Source organism: Dama dama, chromosome 20, assembly GCF_033118175.1.
Source record: "Dama dama isolate Ldn47 chromosome 20, ASM3311817v1, whole genome shotgun sequence".
NCBI lineage: Eukaryota > Metazoa > Chordata > Mammalia > Artiodactyla > Cervidae > Dama > Dama dama.
Genome location: NC_083700.1, coordinates 114,909,562 through 114,933,875, shown reverse-complemented (window position 1 = coordinate 114,933,875; position 24,314 = coordinate 114,909,562). Strand labels below are relative to the sequence as shown.

The window sequence follows — 24,314 nt, the reverse complement described above, 5'->3', positions numbered from 1 at the left end:
GACAGAAATGTGTTCACTTTTCTGATGAATATCTTCATGCTTGACATACAACCATGTTGACTCAGCATCTTTCCAGAATCACATTTAACCCGAGAAACTCTAAACCTCTTCCAGTCTTCTCTCTGATCTCTTGGCTTGTCTGAGGCTCCTTGCCTGTCCCCGAGAGGCTCAAGCCTGCTGTGGGCGGTCAGCGGCCCGACCTGGCCACCTCCACCCAGCACTCATTCATGCCCGAATGGAGAGGGTACAAATGAAGTTAGGGAAAGTTAAAAATGACAGTCGAATAGATCGTTCCTGATTACTTTGATAAACCTTTGATTTCATTTAGACGGGAAAGAAAATGCTGATTTATGTATGCAGTTCAAGCATAGCTTGTAGTTTGGTGTACGGTTTTTTTTTTAATGTTTGATGATCTTTGTCTTTTTAGGAGAACACCTTTATTCTTTGGTGAGATGGCATTTGAAAGACTATGCATTAGTAATATGAGGAGTTACTCTCTAAAAGTCCAGAAGCTGGAAACCATGAGTGATAGCAGACTTTGTGATGAAAAGTGACCAGCTGACCTAGCTTGGTCCCTGGTCCTCGGCACGGACAGAGCAGGAGGCCAGTGCCCAGAGGCAGAGGCTCTGGGGAGGGAGGGGCCGCCATCCGCCTCCTCCCCAGGATCTCATACCTGCAGCCCTGCGGCAGCCACGTGGGGGCAGAGGGCTGCTGGTGCGCAGGCCCTTTCGTGTGACAGCCCTCACGGTCCGCTTGGACACTCGCACCCTCCCTGCACTCCCCTGAGGAAGTGCGTGCTGCAGAGCTGTGGTTTGACATTTCCGGCTCGTGGTTAGGTTTGTGAGTGTACAATTCTCTCTATAGCCGTCGGCCTGTGTGGAGCCCTTCCCAGAACAGTTAGAGATTGTAGCTGTCTCCACGGTGTCCTGAGGGGGTCAGGTCATCCCTGCTGATGGCTGTGCTCTGGAATCTCGGCTGGGCTGGGCTGGGGTGTGGCCAGATGCCCCTGGCGGGGCCGTTGGAACACAATACCCTGCAGACATGATCAGCTTCCCTGGGAGGGTTCAGCTCCCAGCTGGAGGGGGTCTGGGTGCCTCCAGCAAGGGAGGGACACTTGTCTAGATAGGGGCAAAACCCCAGAAGCAGGTGGCTGCCCAGTCAGCGTTCTCTTGCCCCTGGGGCTGTCCTTGGTCCCACCACCGCTGTGATGACACCCAGGAGAACAGAGCGGCCTGACCCGCTTTGCGGGCTGGGGGCGGACAGTTAGGTTTTTGTTTTGGGAAAGCCTGTTTCTGAGTGTGAGCCCTTGGCTTCTTGGCAGGAGTGATTTTCTTTCTGAAACCACACCCATTGTTGGTCTCAGAGTGATTTCCTGATAAGAAAGTCAGTTGTATTTGCTGAGAAATCACGTTTGGAAAGGAAGCAGTTCACGGTTCCTTTTGTGAAGGAGGCTTGTTAGAAGCTGTGATTTTTTTTTTTTTCCCTTCCCCTGAGAGGCATGCTTGACCCTGGGGGTCAGCACACCTTGTGCAGAGGGCCTCTTGTCCCCTGGGGTCAGGGAGCTCTGTGCTGCTGCAGAGGCTGACCTTGGGTGACCCCAGGCGGGAGGACCAGGGGGTCCAGGACTCACTGCCAACCCTCAGCTTCAGCGGGGTCTCAGCCGCCAGGCCCCGAGCCCCTGCCTGCCTCTGTGGCCTGGGCCCTAGCGTCCATGTTTGGCCTCTGGCCTGCCGTGTGGAGGGAGAGGCGTTTCCTGAACCTGGAATGTTCTGAGCCAGCTTCCAACATATGGACAAAAGAAAAACGGACTGACATGAACAGCGTGGGGGGTGTCCTGATCAGTGTCACGTCCCTAGGAAGGAAGGACAGGGCAGGTGTGGCCACCCCCACCCTCCCCCTGCACCGAGGGTGACGGCAGACCCCGGGCCCCCACGTGGGCACTGCCAGCCTGGATTGAAAAGCGTGGCACAGCCTTCCTGGGAGACGACGGACCCTGCTCGGCCTGGAAACTACACCTCATCTCTGGGGGGACGTGAGTGGGGACAGAGGTGCCTACAAAGAGACCCAAGGGTCCACCCGAGAAATGGTGATTTATTCTCTCCACCCTGTGGCCCCAGCGCCCACCTCCTCCTCTGCGGGGTTAGGGGTGGGCGTGTAGAACCGCGCGGTGAGAGCGTCCTTTGCATATTGCATGGGACGGAGAACCTCCATCACCCGCAGGGCATGATCTTGGTGAGTCACGTGTGGTTGGCCATCGTGCCATGTAGCGGACACCACGTCTCTCTGCCCAGGACAGAGCATCCAGGCTGCTGAGTGACCGCCACGGAGTCCCACGTTTGTACATTCCTTGTAAACACTGGAAAACCAACCTGAGGAAACCCATTTCTTCCCACGCCCTCTCAGCGCCCTCACAAGAGAAAATCACATTTGGAGATGCCCGTGCTTACATTTAAAACCAATGCCTGGTGTATCCTTCAGCGACGCTCCAGACTTTCGGCTGAACAGACAGAGGCAGCTGCACCGGGGCGTCCTGCTTTCTTCCCCGGAGTCCCAGGGATCCCTGCAGGAAGCTCAGCTGGGCAGATGGGAGAAGGGAGCCCTAGCTCCCCTTCCTAAAGGGGCTTCCCAGGTGGAAGCCATCTGCCAACGCAGGAAATGTGGGTTGGATCCCTGGGTCAGGAAGATCCCCTGGAAAAGGAAATGGCAACCCACTCCAGTGTTCCTGCCTGAAGAATGCCATGGACAGAGGAGCCCGGTGGGCTACAGTCCGTGGGGTTGCAGAATCAGACACAACTGAGCCGCTGAGCACAGCACAGGAGGGACCTCAGGCCCCGCTGAGTTGACTCCCCTCCTGCACGCCACCCCCTGCTTCCCCATTTGCATCAGTGAAGCCAGCCTTCCTCCTTCCCGGGCCGTGCACCCGCATCTCGCCCTCGCCCAGGCCTCCTCAGGGCCCTGGGCGGCCTGGAGGTGGTGCACGGCCGGGAGCCGGTGACCCGGGCCAGGGCCCAGCTCCCCCGTCCCATCTCGGGGACAGAGCCCGAGCAGCATTGGCTTCCCCCCTGCACGGGTGGCTGACGCCCTCCAAGCCCCGCCGGACGTGCTGACCCCGAGTGCTCTCCTCTTCTGTGCCCGCCGAGAACGTGCCCTCAGCGGGTGCTTGTGAGCCGTGTGGGTGGGCCCTTCCCTCCCTGACTCCCGTCCCCGGCTCCCCGTCCTCCACGGTGGGTCCACCAGGCCTCACAGGACCACCTGGGGGTCGGGCCCGAGAGTCACCCTGCCCCGTGGAGCCTTTCCTGGAGTATAGAGGATTCCAGAGCATCTCGGGCTGGACATCCAGACCTCCATGAGAGAGGGCCCCCCACCCACTGAGAGGGCCTCACACTCCCCGTCACCCGAGACAGCAGCCTATGGAGCAGAGGCCGGCCCAGTGCTGGGAACAGGCTATCCAGTTGCTTCAGCGTGTCAGAGCAGGCCCCGAACTCTTCCTCCCACACGCGGGGACTGGGGGTGTCCTCACGTGGACCCCGCATGTCAGCTGGGCCCCCTGCACCTCCGCTGGGTGCGCTGGGCGCTGGGACCCCGGGACCTTGCCTCTACCTAGAAATGTATGCACTGTGGGTTGTGGTCAAAGGGTGTCCCAGGTGCTGTTCAGGAAGATAGCACTGGCAAGAGCGTTTTCGGTGGATTAGCAGGAGGGAAGGACTCAGGAGGCCCAGGGGTGTGGGGGAGGAAGGGGGCCAGAACCATAGGAGTGACCCAGCTACCTGGTCTCCCGTGCCCTTCAGCCTCGTCCCCTTGTTCACGCACAGAGGTGGCGCACGCCCTTTGTTAGATTTATCCCTGGCTAGCTGATGCTCTGGCATTGGCGCCTATTAGTAACCTCTGTTTTCCATGTGGTGCTGGTGCGTGCTCAGTCGTGTCCAGCTCTTTGTGACCTCATGGACTTTAGCCCTCCAGCCTTCTACATCCGTAGCGTTTTCCTGGCAAGCATACTGGAGTGAAGTGCCGTTTCCTTCTCCAGGGCATCCTCCCACCCCAGGGAACGAACCCACATCTCCCACCTCTTCTGCACTGCAGGCAAGACTTCATTACCGCTGAGCCACCGGGACCTTTGGTTGACCTCGCTGAATGTTAGTACTACTGTATCTGTAACTTCTTTGTAATTTTCTGCATGCTGATTGCAAGCCATGACAGTTCTGTTTTTCTTTTCCATTTGTTATGTCTTTCTTTTTTTTTCCTGCCTCGGTGCGTTGGCCAGGAGCACAGGTACTGCTTGAATAGTGGTCATTCTCCCCTGGTTCCAGGTCTCAGAGGAGAACTTTCACTGTATAACTGCTGATATGATGTTGCTATGGGTCTCGCTGGTTGGTTGGTTGGTTTTTGTAAGAACCTATCATCAAATCAGTGTTGCGGCTTTCTGTTTCTAGTTTCACATGAGATTAGTTTTTGTTCATTTCCTCATGAATGTATGTGGAGTTATCAGATACTTCTTTTCTCTCTGTTGAGATGATATAAATTTTATTTTGTTAATGTGGTTAATTACACTGATTAAAAAAAAATTAAACCCACCTTTCATTTCTGAACTGAATTCACATTGACCAAGATACAGTATCCTTTTTGTATGCTGTTGGATTTTGGTTTGCTAACAGTTTATGATTTTTGCTTTTGTGTTAGTGAATAAGCTTAACATATAATATTTTTTCCTGCCAATTTTTCATATCAGGGTAATGCTATCTCATGAAAAAAGTTGAGAATTGTTTCCTTTCTTTATATTTTCTGAATGGCTTTGTGTCAGATTGGAAGTGTTAATTGAAAGCTTGATAGAACTTTCAGGTAAAGTCATCTATGTTTGGAGTTTTCTTTCTGGGGCAGTTTTAAGTTACAGACTTTATTTCTTCCAAAGTAATTGGACTATTGCGGTCTTCTATTTCTTCTGATATCAGTTTTGGTAAGTTGTGTTTTTCAAGCAGCTTTTAGATTTTATCAGTATTCGCATGATACTGATTGTTTTAAGGTCCTCCTGGTTAACCTTTTTCATATCCATAGGATCTATAGTAGAGTTTCTTCACGGTGACACTGTTGTTCTTTGGGACCACTTAACTCTTTGCTTTGAGGTGCTATCCTGTACATTATAGGATATTTAGCAGCACGTCTGGAATCTCCCCTAGCTTTCCTGGTGGCTCAGTGGTAAAGAACCCGCCTGCCAATGCAGGAGACTCGGCTTCGTTCCTTGGGTCAGGAAGACCCCCTGGAGAAGGAAGTGGCAACCCACTCCAGCATTCTTGCCTGGGAGATCCCATGGACAGAGGAGCCTGGCGGGCTCCACTCGGTGGAGTCACAAAAGAGTCGGACACGATTGAGTGACTAGACACCAACAGCGACAACTGGATCCTCCCAGGTCGCTGTCAGTGACGTCCCGGCCCCCGCCGTGAGAGTCAAAGTCCTTTTATTGGTCTCCCCAGAGCTTTTTCTATTCTACTAGTCTTTTTACCGAACCCATTTTTTTTGTTCAGTTAATCCTAAGAATTTTTGTATCTCTTTTCTGTTTTATTAATGTTTACTCTTTATAATTTCCTTTCACTTTTCCTGAGTTCAACTTCCTGTTCTTTCGTAAACCCTTGGATGGACCCTAACACAGGCATTTTAAGACTCATTTCTTCTCTCCACAACTTCAGTTTTTTTTCTGGTTGTCATTTAGGTTGCATGCCAAGTCGCTTCAGTCGTGTCCAACTCTTTGCGACCCTATGGGCTGTAGCCCGCCAGGCTCCTCTGTCCTTGGGATTCTCCAGGCAGGAATACTGGAGTGGGCTGAGACTAGGTTGAGACTGAAATGACCAGTTTCATCTTAAGTTGCACCTTGTGTTTTTTGGAGAAGTCACTTTTATCCATCCTTCAAATATTGATGTTCTGAGTGTATTTTGTCCAAACCAAATCTCTTCCTATATGAATCCGACGGAGGAATGAATAGCCGAAGATGTTAGCAGTTTATCTGGGGAAATTAGTCAATTCGAAATGTTATTAATAACTAAATTGACCTTTAAAGGGATTGTTAGAAGGTTTAGAGTTGTCTGTCCAAAGAGACATTTTGGAGTCTTAATGGCAAGCTTATATGAGAGCAGATGTTCATTCTGAGAGGCATCTGAAAGTACCAAGACTCTCCCCCTTTCCTCTCCAGCCCACTCCATGGAGATTTTGGTCTATTGTGTCTGATTGGTAATATGTCTGCATTCCATACAAATGGAATGGTAAAATTAGTATTATTAATGTTTTGAGATCCCACTGTTTCCAAGAAGTCTTGACTGGGTGGAGATCTGGAGGTTGAATGTATTTGAAATCTGAAGGATCTCAGGCCATTTTTTTCAGACCATCTTTTTCCTCTTTAGAGCATGATTTATTTCATCCACACACCCATCCACCTATTCATCCATCCAGCCTCTACCAGTACTGAACTGGTCATTGATTTAAGGTCATGGATTTAAAAAGAAACACCGTCAAGATCTCGTCCCTGTTAGGAGCTCTCGATTTTGTGGCAGAGACAGCAGAAGGATCCATCCAGTAATCTTAGGCTGGCGGTGCTGGCAAGGAGCCCCCCACATCAGGACTCGCATGCAAGCGGAGGACGCGGCAGGGTGAGGGCAGAGCTTCCGAGGGGAGCACCATTGCCTCTGCATTGGGTGCTCTGATAGCAGCCTCATGCCACCCAGTGTCTCCTTTCCAACATGCGTTTCTCTTCTGAGCGTATTTTCCCAACAAAGGAATTTATAAAAGGCAATCCTAATTTTTTCTTTAGTCAGAACCATTAAAAAAGAAAATCCCACACACAAAGCCCAACTGCTCCAGAAGCAAGTTCTGGAATTCACTCTTGGATTTGTTTCTCTCTTGCCTAAAAGCGAAGAAGCCTCCGCAAAAGCCGCAGGAACCTTACCACACTCGCTGGCTTCCTGCTCTCTTCCCTGCCCTTCCTTTTGTGACGCTGGCTCTCTGGAAATCTGCTTCAAGCTCTAAAAAGCAGCTGGGACACACTTGAGTTGCTCAGCACAAACTACAAAGCGGTGGCACTGACTGTGCAAAACAGATGCTGTTTGCGTTCAAATAAAGGACAAACATAATATTTGCATTAATAGAGAGCATTTGCAAAGGTCTTTGCATAAAGTGGTTTATCCTTTTCCAAGAGCTGGTTACTTTGTACTAATTTCCGAGTGTAGCAGAGGATAAGCAATCTTTTGTTGATTATGTCTCACAAAGAGTTGCTTTTGCACAAGTATAGCTGATTTCAGAGAAGGGCTCTCCAATATGCAAATACAGTGTCAAGTGGAACACGATATTGATTGCTGTCAGTCATGTTCTTGTAGCTTTTTGTGTTTAAAAGTTGGCTTGATGAGCTATTACTGTGTTCTCAGTGCTACCAGACTCTGCTTCTGCAAAGAGTTTTGTAAATAGTTACTCAGGCCGGGCCGTGTCTCACTGGTTGCCTCTTCTTTGTGAGGAAAGGAAGCCAGACGGTGTGTGGAGTGCTTTGGGACCCAGCCAGTGCAATTTCAAAGGTAGCTATGCTAAGTCGCATCAGTCGTGTCCGACTGTGTGTGACCCCACAGATGGCAGCCCACCAGGCTCCCCCGTCCCTGGGATTCTCCAGGCAAGAACACTGGAGTGGGTTGCCATCTCCGTCTCCAGCGCATGAAAGTGAAAAGTGAAAGTGAAGGCGCTCCGTCGTGTCTGACTGTTAGCGCCCCATGGACTGCAGCCTATCAGGCTCCTCCAGCCATGGGATTCTCCAGGCAAGAGTACTGGAGTGAGTTGCCATTTCCTTCTCCGGACAAACGTAGCTCTAGTTAATTCTTATTTCATTAGCAAGGGCTAGACGAGTAAAGATAGAGAAATCAGAGCAAAGTACAGATGCTGGTTCATCAGAGAGAAGGAGAGCCCAGAAATGCATATTTTTAAGTCCTGCATACCAGCTTGCTAAGTTGCTCCAGTCGTGTCCGGCTTTTTGTGACCTCTGTGGATGGTAGCCCGCCATGCTCCTTTGTCAGTGGGATTCCCCAGGCAAGAGGACTGGAGTGGATTGCCATTTCCTTCTCCAGGAGATCTTCCTGACCCAGGGACTGAACCTGTGTCTCCTGCATTGGCAGGTGGGTTTTTTAAACCTCTGAACCACCAGGGAATTATTCAAAAATGAGCTAAAATTTGGTCATTAGTTTCCTACCTTAACAAAGTGAAGAGGGGAAATGTTTATGTTTAGGATTTTCATTGTTTTTAAGAGGAAACCAACTAGGTATTGTAGACAGTGGTTTTGAAACACAGAACACACAGAGGCACTGAAGCCAACGTTTGAGGAAGTAACATGACACATAATGAAAGTAATCTTAGTAACTCCGTGACGCTTTGTGTTAGCTCAGTACCCAGTCCTTATCTGTATGCACGTACATGTTTAGTGGTGTGTTTCCTTACCCTTGCTCCTAGCATCGTACTCTTCTACTCCGGAAGTGACTTTCTGAAATAAACCATTAGTGATTATTTCAACTCAAGTTTGTCTGTGGTAAACTTTCTCAGTTTTTGTCTGTCAGAAAAATGTCCTTTTCTTTTCCTGGAATGGTAGTTTAGCAGGGTATAGAACTGTAGGTGCCGTGTATTTCACTCCGCTGTTTTAAGGTGTGTCATCGTCTCTTGGCTTTTTTGGTTGAAATGTTAGGTCTCAGTCCTGTGTTGTTTCTTCTTAGGTGATCTGAGAATTATACAGAATTCTCTGGATGACTTCAACCTAACCAGGTTCAGGAGCCCAGAGGCTCCTGATTTTGTGTCTCATTCAGTTTGTAATTGATTCTATGTCTTGTTCACCTCTATGTGTTGGGTGCTCGTGGTAGCCGGGTTTCCCAAAGTGTGAATTGGTTTCTGCTACAGGGGTTTCTGCCCCTGTTAATTCAGATCATCAACCAAGCGACCCAGGTTTGACCACTGTTGTTCCCCAGTTCCTCTTTCCTGCAGTTGCATTAAAAGGTTTGCCATTCTTTCTAATTGTCTGCGGTTACATTAATGCTCCATCAGTCATAACTGAGTACCCACCTGATGGTACTCATTTTCATTTCATTACAGATTGCCCTCATGCCTAAGCAGACATAATCTCTCTATATAGATATAAGAACCAAAGGAATTGGTTATAGATTAAGAAAGGCTCTTTTTTTTTTTTTTTTTTTGGTTTTGGTTTGGTGAAATTTCTACAGATTTCCTTTGCCCCATAATTCTACTGGTTGTTGGTAAATTAATACAGTGGAGGGCTACATACATGATTTCACATCTGTGTTGAATTTTGAGGGATAGAAAGTGACTCTGTTCCAACGATTATAATATTTTATGAGAAGATGAAGACATGTCATCAGTGCAGTCCATCAAGGAGGTAAACTTTGGGGGATAGAAATATGCCCCAGGCTCTTGCTTTGCTCCTCCCACTGTGGGCGCCCAGGACGCTTGCTGGGCAGTGTGAGGTTCAGGCAGCTTCGCCAGGTGGAGCCTCTGGCCACCCAGGCCAGGGGGCTGTTCATCCTGAAACTGAAATAGGTGGGCAGGAAGCAGGGCACAACATTTAAAAGGATGACGTATCCATAGGGCATGACAAAAACTGGTTAGAGCCAAGTAGGTCCGAGATGGTTTGACTTCCTGTAGACCTTGAGCGTCATTGTACGCTCATTATGATGTATCAGCATATGCTAAATAACGCACACATGTAGGCGCCGCGACCATGGAAGGCCAAGAAGTGGGTGGCGACCCAGTTGCTGGAAATCCCCACCTCTTCTCCCAAAGTAAGTTTGAATAATCCTCCCACTCATCAGCCTATGAAATTGCCCAGCCCATAAATTGCCCACCTCATGTGTCAGGGCCTTTTGCCTTCAGAAATGGCCCACACTCTGTCTGTGTGGTGTATTTCTCTCTAAATAAGTTCACTTTCTTACCTAGAACTTTTGTCTCTCACTGAATTCTTCCTGTGACAAGACATAAAGAACCCGAGCATCATTAAGTCCAGAGACCACCTGTGTGATTTCACTTAAAAGGCAGCGAGTTCAAGTCCCAGCCTGGGGTGTAGCGGTTTCTAAACCAAGGGCAAACAAGCGTTAATGGGGTGATGTGCCTTTAGAGCACCATCTGGATGGTCAGAGTGTGCATGTCTGTGTTGAGGGAAGGACAGAAATGCTTGGTTTCTACTTTCTTCTTCTTTCAAAAATTAGTCCATATGGAATGTAGCAGATAGGGAGTATCGTCTAAAAATTTGGATATATCTCTGTTTTTAGAACTACGAAGCTTTCAAAATTTGGAAGTTTGTTTGAAACAGCCATTTTTAACATACTGGCGACCAGGAAACAGTCTGCCACTTTCCAGTGTGGCTGGGGGCCACGTCTGCACTTGGGAGGAGCAGGGTGGGGGTGGCCGGCAGGGGCCCCTGGGCCCGGCCCATGAGGGCTCCACAGGACACTGGGGCTCTGGGGGCAGAAGCTGCCCTCCTCTTCTGCTGTCTCCCTGTATCTTTCAGTTTTCCTCCTTAGTTGCTGCTAAATATTCTGAGAACTAACCCCTCCTGCTGGCGGGAGGGGAGAGGGGCAGGCCTGGCCCTTTGGCTGGGGTCCTCCCAGGCAGCCTGCCCCTTGAGCCTGGGGGTCAGTCAGGGCCCTACACGGGGAGCCTCTTCTCATCCCGTCTGCCCTGCTGGGTGAAGACTGTCACTAAGCCCATTTTACGGATGTGGAAAGTGAGGTCAGGTCATTCGTGTGAGGTCAAGGGCACCCAGGAGCAGATCTGGGCCGTGGCAGCCAGCACCCGCTCTTGGTGGGCCCAGCCGAGCCTGGGTGCCTCCCACCAGCGTGCCTAGGCGCCCCGGTCATCACTCAGAAGGTACCGACTGAAGAGAAGCGAAGGACAGAAATCCATATCCTGTCACCGGCATCCACACAGCCTGTGTCTGACAGCAAATTGCTGCTCCTGCCAGTAGCTCTATTTTTAGAAGGTTAAAATAGAACACAGTGGAGTGCAATTGCTGTATTTTTAGAAACTGAAGTTCGCGTTGTATAAAAATGGTTATAAGAGGAATAATGATAAGGTTTAGTTTGTCTTGTTTCGGGAGAAGCTGAGCTCTGTAGAGTGGATCCATGTTGTGTGTAACAAAATGTAACAGTGATTCTGCTGCTTGTATACCAGCTTTTCGCAGGACCTGGAAAAGCTAGTTTTACTGGAGGAAGGGGTGTGCTGGGGAGTTTTGAATTAAATAATAATGATGACGTTCTCCTGCGTGCATGGACACCTTTGAACTAGTTTTACTGGAGGAAGAGGTGTGCTGGGGAGTTTTGAATTAAATAATAACGATGCCATTCTCCTGTGTGCGTGGACACCTTTGAACAACCAACAGCTGGAGCAGTGGGACAGAGTCCTCCTGGCCACGAGGGGTCCACGTGTGGTTCGGAGCAGGTGCGGCCACGGCTGCAGGAACCCTCCAGGGGACCGTGCCTCCGCAGGGGTGGCCCACGTGCCCCCTTTTATTTCTATAAAGTTACCTTTTAGAAAATCATGACAGTGGAAATCATTAAAAAAAACCCAAAACTACAAGCTGTATATTATTAGGTAGTACAAACATAAGAGAAAGACAGACTTCCTGAGAAGATTCAAAGCCCGTGTCACAGGCCCCCACGTCCACTCTGCGACGGCCCCTCAGCTGCATTTGTAAGTTGACTTGAGATGATCATGGGCTGCAAGGGGAGGGCTGGCGTGGGTACCACGCGGGCGGAGGCGGCCCGGGTCCCTGCCCCAGCTCCGGCAGCTGTTGGCCTGGTGTCACTCCCAAGCCAGTCCTCTGCTGCCTTCCTTCGGCCGTGACCTCCCAGCACAGGAGTCTGTGCCCCCAGAGCCTGCAGGGTGCGTCCCCCGTGAACACGCTGTAGCCATACTGTCAGCTTGCCTGCGTGAACTTGCTCCAAATGGCCGTTCAGGTTTATTGTTCTGCGTCCGTGACTCACTTCTCACAAGCGGCTTATTAACAGGCACCTCTTTTCTGGCTTCCTGTCGCTTAACCACAAACACCTTCCAGCTAGCCTCTAACGCTCAGCGGTGTGGAAGGCGGGCTGGGCACCGGCTCAGCCGTCCAGTGGTTTTGCCCACTGACTCAGGGTTTGAGGAGATGCTTCCTCCCATCAGTGCCGTGGGACTGGGCGTGCGTTGGTTCTCCACGCAGACGGGACTGCACGTGTCACAGAGGGGCAGGTGAAGTGGGAGGGCACGGTATGTACCTCGTCCTTCATTTACGTTCTTTTATTTAACCCTGGGTCAGTTTACGTCCCCACTTGACACACGAGGAAACAGCCTGGGTCGAAGCGACAGGATCACTCACCACCCTCCCTGTTCGGGGGAAGCCTGGCCTATTGGACCCCGAATCCCCCGGGGCCATGCGGCCTCCAGGACAAGCCTCCCAGAGGACCCCCCCACACAGAGGGCCGCTGTGTCCGGGTTGAGGGGGTGGCCTCGGGGAGTTCTGTCATTAGACCGCTCGGCAGTTCAGAGGTCATTAGTTCAGAAAGTAAAAAGCCTGCAGAAACCACGGTGGCGGGTTTGCCTGTGGCTTTTCAGAGGCGTGTGGGCTGGTCTGAGCCGCTGGAGGAAGCCTGGTTATCGGCAGGTGGGCTTCAGAGCTGGTTCTCAGTCCTCTCCAGAGCTGTGTTACTTCTTGCCGTTCTTCTTAGTCATGGAGATGCAGGCTCACCGTGTGCGCCTGCTCAGGCCCCTGTGGACCTTCTGTTGTCTGTGATTTCTTATTTGGACTCTGAGAATCTGCGCATTCTGCCTCCGAGGTCATCTTCCTTGTCCGCCTCCGGAGCTCTAGCAAACAGCTTTGGAATGACTCACCCAATCGCATCCTCCCCGCAGGGCAGATGGACATCCTCCCTAGAGCAGAGACGGATCTGTTTTCAAAGGCGGGCTTAGGACATTCTCTCCCGATTTTCTTAATCACTTATTAACGGTTGAGCTGGGCCAGGCTGTGGGGACAGCTGAGAGCTGTGAGCTCCACTTGGGGAGGCTGGGGAGGGGCAGACGGTCCCTGGAGGACCGTCCGAAAGGCGGGCTGGGAAACTCCCTCCAGGAAACGCGGCCCTGGGCCGGAGAGGACAGAGCCGGCCTTTGTCTGGCCTCCCAGGGCTCCAGCACTGCCCACCCGCGAAGCTGTTTTCCTTCCTTGCTTCCTCGCATCCCTCCCCAGTCTTCCCTCCTTCCCCTCCTGCAGCTTGAGCTGGACGTGAACCCCGGGGATGGGACAGTGTCTGCTCCACTGCAGGCGGCTCTGGTCCAGGCCCCTCCCAGTGGCTCGTGATCACGCTCACTGTGTGTCCTTCCTCACGACCCGACTTTCTGTGGGTCGTGTCTCACGTAGGTGATGGCCAGTCCACCCTGACCAGGGCCGAGGTCCGCCTGACATCAGCTGGGCCCTGTGTCCCCCCATCATCACGTCTCAGGAGCCCAGGATCCGATCACCTTACAAAATGATCACAACCTCAAAGCTGAGAGTTGCGTCTTATTCTGCAGGGATTTTTAGGACTTCAGGCCAGGGAGACGGCGTCTCAGTAGCCCTGAGAGAGCTGCTCTGAGGAGGCGAGGGGGGGAGCTGGGTTATGTAGAAGTTTTATGACAAAGGGCAGGTGGTCTGAACATCATGAGGTTATTGTTAAGTAAAGGAAACCAGATCACCCAGTTTCAGGGATGTAGTGCTTTTCTATGTATGGGAAGATGCAGGAGTCTGGGCCCCCTGAAGTCACCCCTTTCACATGCACCCCAGCTCTCTGGGACCAGCATCCAGAGCTCCAGGGTGCTCCCTGCAGGGAGTCCTCCCTGCAGCCCGTTGGCTGCCAGGTTGCAGGTATTGCTCTCCTTCCTCAGCGCCCTCAGGACTCAGAAATTCACTTTTGGAGGGCCTGATTGCTGATGACCATGGCATCCGTGTTTACGGATATGGCAGGAAATACCCATTTCTTGACCCCTTCGCTGAGTTGCATGTGTGTTTGGAGGGTTCGCTTGCCTGCACAGCCAGGGGCTGGTAATCGACTGGAGAAGGTTAGGAATGCTAGTGAGAGAACTGGTTAGACCGATGCTCTGGCTTGTGTGAAGTGAGGACAGATGCTACTGAACAGGAAGTGAGGGCTTGTCTTGGCACCTTGCCGAAACTCTTACCGTGAAGAATTCCAGGCAAAAAAAGATGGACTTTAGCTGGTGTAGCAAGAGCCCCCTGTGCCCATCAAAACCCCGAGCTTTCTGACCATTCCCACTTCATCAGGCCCCCCTCCCCCAAGCTTTATCTCCTGTAGAATTTAAAACAAATCCCAAATGTCATAGCACTTTCCCATAGATACTTTGGTGTATGTTTCTAACAGATATAATCCCCTCATCACACTCAACAAAATGAATAATAATTCCCAAATATCATCTTACACCCAAGCTGTGCTCCACTTTTGCTGGTTGTCTTTGTCGCTTTTTCAAGTCAAGATGCAGACCTGGCCCTGAGCCCCTGACCTGCAGCCCTGACCCGGTGGCGGCTCGCCCACCACTCTGAGGGGCCGGGGCATTTGACCTGCCATCCTCTCCTTCCCACCCGCCTGATCAGAGCCTCCAGGTGGCCTTTGAACCTGTTCCTTTAAATTCGTATTTCCTATAATCTGGTAGCTAGCTGCTGCCGCTACTAAGTCACATCAGTCATGTCCGACTCTGTGCGACCCCATAGACTACAGCCCACCGGGCTCCCCCATCCCTGGGATTCTCCAGGCAAGAACACTGGAGGGGTTTGCCATTTCCTTCTCCAATGCATGAAAGTGAAAGTGAAGTTGCTCAGTCGTGTCTGGCTGGAGGCGATTTAATTTTCAGGGGAAGGACAAGAAAACCTCATAGATCAGCCTTGACCTTTGTGAAGTTTGCCTGCTTTTCCTGCAGGAAAAATACCTGCTCTGGAGGAAGAAGGTCCCGCTTCAGTTTTTATTTTCTCTTAATAAATATCCGCAAACTGTATTGGACGTGCCTCAGGAATTCATAACACTTAGCTCATTAAAGTTTAATTCGCATTAATGGGCACACATAAGCTTTATTATAGAACTGGGCCATTCTTCCACAACTTGCATGATGAGGACAAGAAGCAACTAATGGTTCAGGATGCTGTTGGCTCTTAGCAGAGCTCACGGGGGAGGCGCCCGCCTGGCCGTCCTGAGTTCATGGAGCCTGGGGTGGTGCTGGTATCAGCTGGGCGGGGGCCCCATGGGACGTGGCCTGGGAGGGGGAGGGGTGCCAGAGGGCCTGTTGGCAAAGGAGGCAGGGAGCTGAGGGGCGGGGGGGCCAGGGAGGGAGGGGCCGAGCCCTGCGGGAGAAGGCGCTGGAGACCCCTCCGCGTCAGGCGAAGGGGGCTGGGGGGATGCGAGTGTGTTCTGACCTCGTGAGTCGTGTGTGGCTGTGACGTTTCAGTCTCCTGAGCCGCCTTCTGTGGTGTAAACGATCAAGAGGGTCACACTCCCAGTAAGAGGGGGCCAGGCCCACAGGTCAGGGGCAGGGCACGCTGGCGTCCTGCGACACGCCACACGCTCCGCACGGGCTTCTGCGGCGTGGGAGGAGCCGAGCTCTCCCCAGGCCAGGGCGGGGGTCAGCGGGTGAGCCTGGCCCGCAGACCCTGCCCTGTGCACCCCGCCTCCTGCCCAGGCCGGTCCCTTCCGTCCTCACTGGGGCCCGGTCAGCAAGCCTCTGGCTAGACGTGGGGACTGCCTGCTGCTTTTGTCCTTCTTACAAAGGGGGACCAGTTTTTGGAAAGCTCTCTTCTGTCGAGTTGAAAGCAGCACACACACAGCCCCAGCGCAGGAGCCTGCCTTTTCTCCTCGAGTCTGTCTGGAAGGACCCGGGGCGTCTGTCCGGTAGCATCGGTCCTCGTGGTGGCCTCACACCCAGGACAGTGAGCGCCTTCCCTCCGACGGCCCCGGCCCGCCGGGCCCGGCCCACCTGTGGCTCCAGATTTGGAAGCCTTCTCCTCGGCTGAGGCCCCGCGTCCAGGAACCTGGGCCACCTCACTCTCAGACCCTCATCACAGACGTGTGTCTGGGAGCCTTAAGGATCCAGGGGGCAGAGGGAAACCCCAAACTCAGACACGTGCTGGGGAGGAGCCCCCTTTCCTTTGTAGACCTTCTAGCAAGTTCCCTGTAATACCTACATTCACAGGGAGGGAGGGGAAAGGGGGGACTAAGGCCGTCATTCTTACTGAGATGTGCCAGCTTCTCTCCAGGCTCTGGAGCCCTGGAGGAACAGAAGTAACTCACACGCTGACCTTCCAAGTGCCTCCGGGAGACACAGACTGAGGGCTGGCTTCCCGCCCACCCCGCTGAGTCCCAGCCAGGGCTCCGGCCGGGCCCTGCCCCCGCTGCACCCGCTCCTGCCTCCTCCCGGGGGTCCCACGACCGGGCTGCCCTGGGTCCCCTGTGTTCCTGTGGCCTCCTCTGGAGCAGGTCCACTGTTCTTAGCTCCTGAGGAGTGTGGGGAGGAGAGCTCGGGCCCTTTTACTCATGTGGGCAGCGCATAGTGGCTTTGTTCCAAAGAGCCCAGTGTGGAAGGGGAAGAAGTGAGCACCGTTACTGTGGCAAGGCCTGACGGACAGACGTCCACCCAAGTGGTCAGGGCCAGCACCCGCGCGGTGCGCCGTGTTGGTGGGCTGTGGTGTCACGGGATGGACGTGGCGCTCACCTCCGCGGTCCTCACCTCCGCGGTCCTCCTGCGGACCGCGCAGCCCTAGTCCAGCCAGAAGCCTGTCCGACCATCCCAGCTGAGGGACTCGACAGACCGCCTGACCCGCCCTCCTCAACTGCCAAGGTCATCGAAGACCGAGAACGTCCCAGGGCCTGTCGCAGCCGGGAGGAGCCTGAGAGGACGTGACCAGTACATGTCATACGGGGTCCTGGGGTGGGGGTCCTGGGATGGCAGGAGAGTGTGAGGGGAAAACAGAGGAGCCTGAGTGGTATGTGGGCCTCCGTTCATGGAAGACAGGCTAACGCAAGATACTATCCTGGGGGAAGCCGGGCGCAGGGTGTGTGAGGACTCTCTATACTGTTTAATTTTCCTGCAGATCCACAATTGTTGGAAAATAAAAAGTTTGCATAAAGGGGGCCAGGAAGGTGGGCTGGGATGAGCTGCTGCTGAATGCCAAGGATTCCATGGCCTCCTGTCTGAAACGGCTCTGTGAGACAGGGAGCGGTGAGTGCTGCTGTCCCGCGATGGGTGACAGTCTTCCGTGGCGGTCCAGGGGTCAGGACGCCACGCTTCCACCACCGGGGCCCGGGTTCAGTCCCTGGCCAAGGAACTCAGATCCCACATGCCTCACGGCACGGCCAAAAAATAAAAATAAATGAAGTAGCAATAAGGATAATAAAGCAATTTTAAAATTTAAGAAAAATCAACTGGGTGACAGGCAGCCTTGTCATCCCCACTTCATTTTGGTAACCTACATTAAAAAAGTCCCACTGAGCACCTTTCAGAATAGTACCTTTTCCTGTTCTTTCACGTACACAACACAGCATCTGTGGAACTAAGGTTTAAATGTGAGGCTGGGTCGCCAACGCTTTGGAATCAAAAGTAAAACAGGTTCCAGACCTCACTCAGATTCCATCTGTCTGTATGACTTTAGCCTTTGCTTTGGTCTCCGAACTCCCTGGACCTGAACAAGTCCATTTATCTGAGAAATGCAAGTTGGTTGGACATGAGAAAAGGAAATTATCAGATGAAAAGGGAAATTATTTAACTGCATGAATCGATACAGAAAAGCTTAATAAAGTTAAGCTTTTAAAGTAGACTTTGCAAAGTAGAAATAGAAGGGAACTTCCTTAAACTAATAAACTTATGTCAGAAACCGACAACAAATGTTATACTTGCTGGTGAAATAGTGGCAAACATTCCCAGTAAGATGGCAAGCCAGACAAGGGTGTTCTGTTTCACTATTTCTGTTCCATAATGTACCCTAAGTCTGAGCAGTAGAATAAGGTGAGAAAAACACATTAAAAAGCTTCAGGGCTGGAGAGGAAGACCAAACAGTCATTATCAGAAGTGATGTCGTTCTGCGTGTATAAAGTTCAAAATAACTTCAGGTGAATGATTAGAATGAATGTGGGTTGATTAGCAAGCTGCTATAGTGCAAAGCTACCGTATAAACATTGATTGTGTTTCTATATACCAGCAAATAGCAATTAAAATTTAAAGTACTATACACATGATATTTTGGGGCTTCCGTCGTGGCTCTGAGGGTAAAGCATCTGCCTGTAATGCGGGAGACCTGAATTCGATCCCTGGGTGGGGAAAATCCCGTGGAGAAGGAAATGGCAACCCACTCCAGTACTCTTGCCTGAAGAATCTAATGGATGGAGGAGCCTGGTAGGCTACAGTCCATGGGTTACATAATATTTTACTTCAAGTATCAAGTGTCTGGCAATAAATCTAAAGATGTTCAAGATCTCTGCACTCAAAAGTCTAAAACTGTTTTGAGAGAAATGAGATGAAGTGATGCTCCGTGTTCACGGGTTGGGAGACCCGGTGCTGCCAAGATTCTCTGCTCCTGAAGTCTGGTCACGATGCGGTCCCAGTCAGGGCTCTTTTTCTTCTTCTTTCCTCCCTCCCCGGTTCTCTCTCTTCCCAGCCCCTCGCAGTGCGTGTCCCGTCCCCCCACTGCCCTTCACACGGGGGTCCGGGGCACCGAGGGGGTCCCAGCTCTAGGCCCATCAGGAGGCAGCAGGCTCTGTCCTCAGGCCGAGGGAAAGGCTCTTCATCGCCCGAGATCTCCTCCTCCCCTTCTTCACAGGAGGACGGGGAGGCCGCCAGCGTCCCAGCTCTGCCTTGCAGTCGGACGTGTGGAACGGGGCCGCGGGAGCCTGGGCCCGGCTCCATTGGCGTGAGCACCCCCTCGCCCTGTTCCTCCGCTCCAGCCGCCGCTGTTGTGGGGTGTTGAGTCGGGGGCCGAGGGGAGCGCTGGGGGAGAGACCGCAATGCCTTTTTTTTGTGGGGAGAGGAGGCATTTGAGTCATGTATGGATCAATAAGAGACATTTTAGTTTGAAAAAAACAACGCCCTCCGTTCTTTCTCTCTCTTTCTCCCCACCTGTGTCTTTTGCTTTCTTTGGGACTTAACTGATTCTCAGATTTCTGTGGTTAAGGCCCAGTACCGCCCAGGGTGATTCTGCAGAAGGCAGAGGCTCCCACCTGGCTGGGTGGTAAGACCTGGTGTCAAGTTATGGCTGCTAGTGTGATTATTGGCACGGGTATAAACAAGTTGGCCTAAAGGAGAGAAGTTTGGCTTGTAACAGAATCCGTGTTGCCGATAGGTCCTCAAAGTAAGGCTTCTTAATAATGGTAATGGGACATTTGGCTGTTCTCATAGAAAAAATAAAAAAAAAAGACGTACTCTATACCATATACAAAATCAATACTAGAGAGATAAGATCTACACACAAAAGGGAAAAACCACAACACTTTCAGATGGCAGCAAGGTAAAGAATCTTTGCAACCTCCACTTGAGGAAGAGCTTCTTAAACCTGACACTAAAAGGAAAAGCTGTAAAAGAAAGACTGATACATGTGACTTTAAAGAAGGAAGCTACGCTCTCTGAAACCAGTCTTGAGTGTTCATTGGAAGGACAGATGCTGAAGCTGAAGCTCCAATACTTTGGCCACCTGATGTGAAGAGCTGACTCATTGCAAAAGACCCTCATGCTGGGAAAGATTGAAGGCAGGAGGAGAAGGAAACGACAGAGGATGAGTTGGTTGGATGGCATCACCAACTCGATGGAGTTTGGGTGGACTCCGGGAGTTGGTGACGGACAGGGAGGCCTGGCGCTCTGCAGTCCATTGTGAGGATTTGTGAGCCCTGAGACCGGGACCTGGATTTGTGAGGCCCTCGGGGGTACTCGTCACCAGCTCTGGTCACCGAGGTGACACAGAGTGACGTCCCCGGGGCTGACTTCCGTGCCTGAGCACGCCTGCCCACACTGGGCCCTGTCGCCCCTGTCCGTGGGCCTGATGCGTCTTCCCTCTGCGTTTGGGTCTGAATCCCCCAGGGGCTGGAGGGGGCCCCGCTGGCCTCGTGTTCTCAGCCTGGGTCGCCGCCCTGTGACATTAGGAGTCCTCCTGTGCAGGGCCGCACGCCCTGGACTGGCAGCCTCAGGCTCCTGGAGTTGCCGGCAGGCGTTTCAGGGGTGGGGAGAGGAGGCCTGGCGCGTTTGTCCTCTCCGTGGCCTCATCTTGAGGTCCCGCCTTGATTCAGGTCCTGCCCCCTGCCGTCCTGTCTGCTGCCTTCTGCGAGGAGACCTCTCACGTCTGGGCCTCTGAGATCCCCCTTTCAGAGTGAGGAGTGTGGAGTTTGCTGGTGGCGTTCGGCTGACGGTGGTCTGAGGAGGAGCCGGGAGAGGTGGGCCATGTGTCTGGCCCCGCGGGCTCTCCCGGCTTCACGCTGCCGGCGCCGGAGCTGTGCTCCAGCCCCGACGGCCCCTCGGCGGAGCCGGCCTTCAGAGGGTTTCACACGGTGACGCCTCCCGAGAGGCCGAGGTGGGACAGTCTTCCCGCGCAGCTTTCCTGCTCACTCGGCAGGGCTGAGAGGATGTCCGCGTGGGGCTCGGACTTGCAGTGTGTGAAGCACAGGCTGGTCCAGCCCGGGAACGGAGCCCAGCAGTGCCCGTCCCTGACCCGGGCGGGCAGGCTGAACGTCAGCTCGTGTGTGGGGTCTGCCACGCTCTGAGCAGAGAGCTCCAGGCCCACGATGCCGCAGAGGCCTCCCTGCGTCCTCGGGAGGGTCTCCAGGACTCGGGAAACCCTGCGGGGTCTCCTCAGGGTCGGTGTGTTTGTCCTTAGATTTTGAGCGTCTTCAAAGACACACCAGGGTCATGGGATAATGCACTCGGAGGCCATGAGGTGACGTCCATTTGGGGTGAAAAGCAGGGCTTTGGTACCAAGTCGGTAGACCTGCTGTTACTTGCTTTTGCCCCAGTTTGTAAGCTGGCCCGAGGGAGCCGATGGCTGCTCTGCGAAACCAGTGATTTCTCCCAAAGTCAGTAGCGAGAGTGACCACACGCCAGCATCTGTGATGATTCCCTTATTACCGCAGGCGTTCACACCCATTGTTGAAGCTAATTTTACATCCCAAGTGTGATTCCTGGAAGTCTTCCCAGCACTTCCTTCTCATCTGTGAGAGAACGTGGTCTGATGGCAGCCTGTGCCGAGTGAGGGGCAAGTGTGGTTCTGGTTCTGCCACCTTTGCGGTCAGAACACAGTCGAAAGGCAAACTCGTAGGAAACGGTCCCTCTGGCTGTAGGAGCCTGGCCCGGTGTTTTCCCGGGAGCGGGTTTGCGAGGCTTAGTTCCCTTGCCTGTCCCGAGAGCGGGAGCAGCCTGCGTGCTCTCGGCGGGGCCTCGGGGGCTGTGACTCTGTGGCCCCGGGGCCCTGGGCTGCGTCCGGGAAGACGGTGAGCCGCTCTTCCGGGCGTGCTGTCCTGCCGCTCGCGGTCACTGCAGAAGCGCTCCGTGCCTATCAGCTGGCTGCTGACCAGGAGGAACCCTCGACGGCTCGGCCAGACGCCCGCAGGCCAGAAACTGGTGTGTGCTCTGTTGGAGAGGCGAGCTGCTTGGATTGTTGTGCATGGGGTCTTTTCTTCTTCTGAAGTTCCGCAAATCAAAATAGAACCCGTCTCCTTTAAAAGTGAGAAGGACACATGCATTCCCATTGTCTGCAGGGAAGGGCTCCTTGCAGACTCCGCGTGTGAAATACTTCCACTGAATCGCGAGCAGTTTCTGAAGCCAAATGCTTTCTCTGTCCTCCAGATGGACTTTCTGGCCGAGACCAGCCGGTGGAGCTGCTCAACCCTGCCCGCGTGAACCACATGCCCAGCACTGGTAAGTCCACTCCCCCAGCCCTGCTGGACACTGGGCGCCCCCGAAGGGGTGTCTGGGGCTTCACCGTCCTGGGGGGGTGTGGAGAGAAAGGGGTGGGGTCTCAGGTCCAAGGTGGGCAGGTGCTTTTTCCTGGGGTAAAATAGGGTGCTGGTTTTTAGATGTGAGATGGGCGCGGCTTGATGCTACTTAAGTGGCAGAGAGTGCCGGGTCCTCTGTGTCCTGAGCTCCGACACGGTGTGTTCTTCCCAGAGGCGAGAACTGCTCGTCCGGGGTCTAACTCCAGGCCTCGAAGGAAGGAGCCCTGCACTTGAGCTGGGGACACCGCGGGGCAGGTCTCACTGGGTCCAGGGCCCCAGGCTCCGGGGGAAAGTGTCCTAGATGTTTCTCGAAGCAGCTCTCCTTCTGTAATTAGCAAAAAGCGTCGGCTGTGATCAGGAATTTCTCATTCCATGTCTGATGCTTCTGCATGCCATGCCCTGGGCAGTGTTTTCCTAATCTACACGGCTGTGGAAGCTTTTCTTTCTCCTTGTAAAATGTTTACCCTCTATCTGGTATCCTCCGGGATTTCAGCTCAGAGACTGGATATATTCCTCTCGGGCCCCTTGGCCTTACTGAGAATAAAACAGGCCCCGTGAAGGCCTGGGGTGGATGTAAGAGAGCCACTGTCAGCGTTTTGAGGTCAGCACTGCCGGGCCTGGCTTGGCCGTGTCCTGAAGGCAAGGCCCCCGTCTCTGTGGTTTACGCTCCATGGCACTCCTGGACGCCAGCCTCCTGCGCCCACTGTGCCTGCTGTCTGTGTGGGCAGGACCGGCTGGGCCGAGGAGGGGCTCACGGACCCCCGCCTCTGCCCTGGCCCCCAGCCGCACCGCCTGTGGCCACACCTTCCCCATCCAGCTAGAAAAAAGTCAAGGCCTGAGCTGGAAGTGTCAAAGGAGAGACTCCTTTCTTTCTTAGCGACTCTCGGAGGCCTGCCAAGCACTGTCTCTGGCGTCTCCCCAGACACGCAGCTCGGGCTGTTTGTCTGCGGTGCTCCTCGAAGGCGCCGCGGCCCCAGGCTAGCGCCCACGTGTCCAGCAGGTTTTCTTGTTCACCCAGGATGCCGGGGCAGCATGGGGGAGGGCTGAAGCTAGCAGCTGGCGATGCTCCTCTGTCCTGTCTGAGCCCCGCAGAGTCAGCAGGGCCGCTTTTTCCCTTTCCCTGAGTCTGTCTGGCCAGGGCAGCTTTGGTTTAAACCCCGAGTCCTTGTGTAGCTCAGGCCTCTCCAGGCAGTTTCCTGACGCTTGCCCAGGTGTGGGTGGAGGGGGTTTCAGTAGCTTGATAGACTGTGAAAAGGTGGTTCCCAAGTGAGCCAGAAAGTGGGCGGCTTCCCATGTGCCTCACGGCTTGAGAAGCACATCCTGCTGGTGGAGACTTCGTGCGGGCCTCCCAGCTCCGTGTACAAACATGGACCGCAGTTCTGGGTGGGGGTGGGGCGGGTGCCTGGAATCCTGGTGACCCACCGCCTGGGTGACTTCAAGCAAGCTGCCCAGTGTCTCGGTTTCAGTCCTGGACAGGGTGATCACATCGTCTCTGCAGGATTCTCACAGAGACCAGGCCTGAGTCTGATTCCTGGTGGCCCCTGGGTAAACGTCCGGTGGCCGGATGCTGAAGATGGCATGGAAGCCTGGCCGTGGTAGTGCCAGCTCTGATCCCAGCACAGCCCCTGTGGTCTGCTACCCCCGTTCTCTTTCTTTCTTTCGGGGAAGGCCCCCACTCAAGAGATAGCGTGTCGGGGAGGGGGCTCCAGGGTACGGGAGCCGTAGCCCCACACTTCCAGGTTCCGTTGGTCAGAGTCAGAGGATGACCTGTGCTCGCTGGTGACCCTGCGGGTTGGCGTGTGCAGCGTGGCTCTAAAACCCGGAGAAGAGGCGCCCGTGAGCCCCTGTCTGCAGGAGGAGGGGCGCCGGGGGGGCGCCCGTGCCGCACGCTGGCCGTGGAGTCGCCGCCGTGAGCTCTGCCTTAGAAGCTGCTGAAGCGAAGGGCATTCTTTAAAACTCTGTTTTCAGTCATTCTAAGCACCGTACTGGAGAAGGAAATGGCAACCCACTCCCGTATTCCCACCTGGAGAATCCTCTGGCCAGAGGAGCCCAGTGGGCTGCAGTCCATGGGGCCCCAAGGAGACACGACCGAGCACACACTCACCATTAATATAAGCACTGTACAATATGTTCAACAAAGAAATAGGAATCTCAGCCTATATAATAATTTGAAAATCAGTGTTGACATTTTTTGTCAAGCCGCATGTAAATAGAATATTTATTTATTTTTGGCTTCTCTGGGTCTCTGCTGCAGCGAGCAGGGGCTACTCCAGTTGGGGTGTGCGGGCTTCTCATTGCGGAGGCTTCTCCTTGCAGAGCATGGGC

General features: G+C 53.4%; 1 protein-coding gene across 6 annotated transcripts in view; it reads left to right on the top strand.

The window, feature by feature from the left end:
- The window catches only part of HDAC4 (histone deacetylase 4), a 287,685-nt gene that overhangs the window by 124,958 nt on the left and 138,413 nt on the right, over nucleotides 1–24,314 (top strand). For all 6 annotated transcript variants that reach the window (XM_061122627.1, XM_061122630.1, XM_061122629.1 and 3 more), the window contains one exon: nucleotides 21,841–21,912. In XM_061122627.1, coding sequence (XP_060978610.1) covers nucleotides 21,841–21,912 — 72 coding nt within the window. The remainder of the gene's footprint in view (nucleotides 1–21,840; nucleotides 21,913–24,314) is intronic.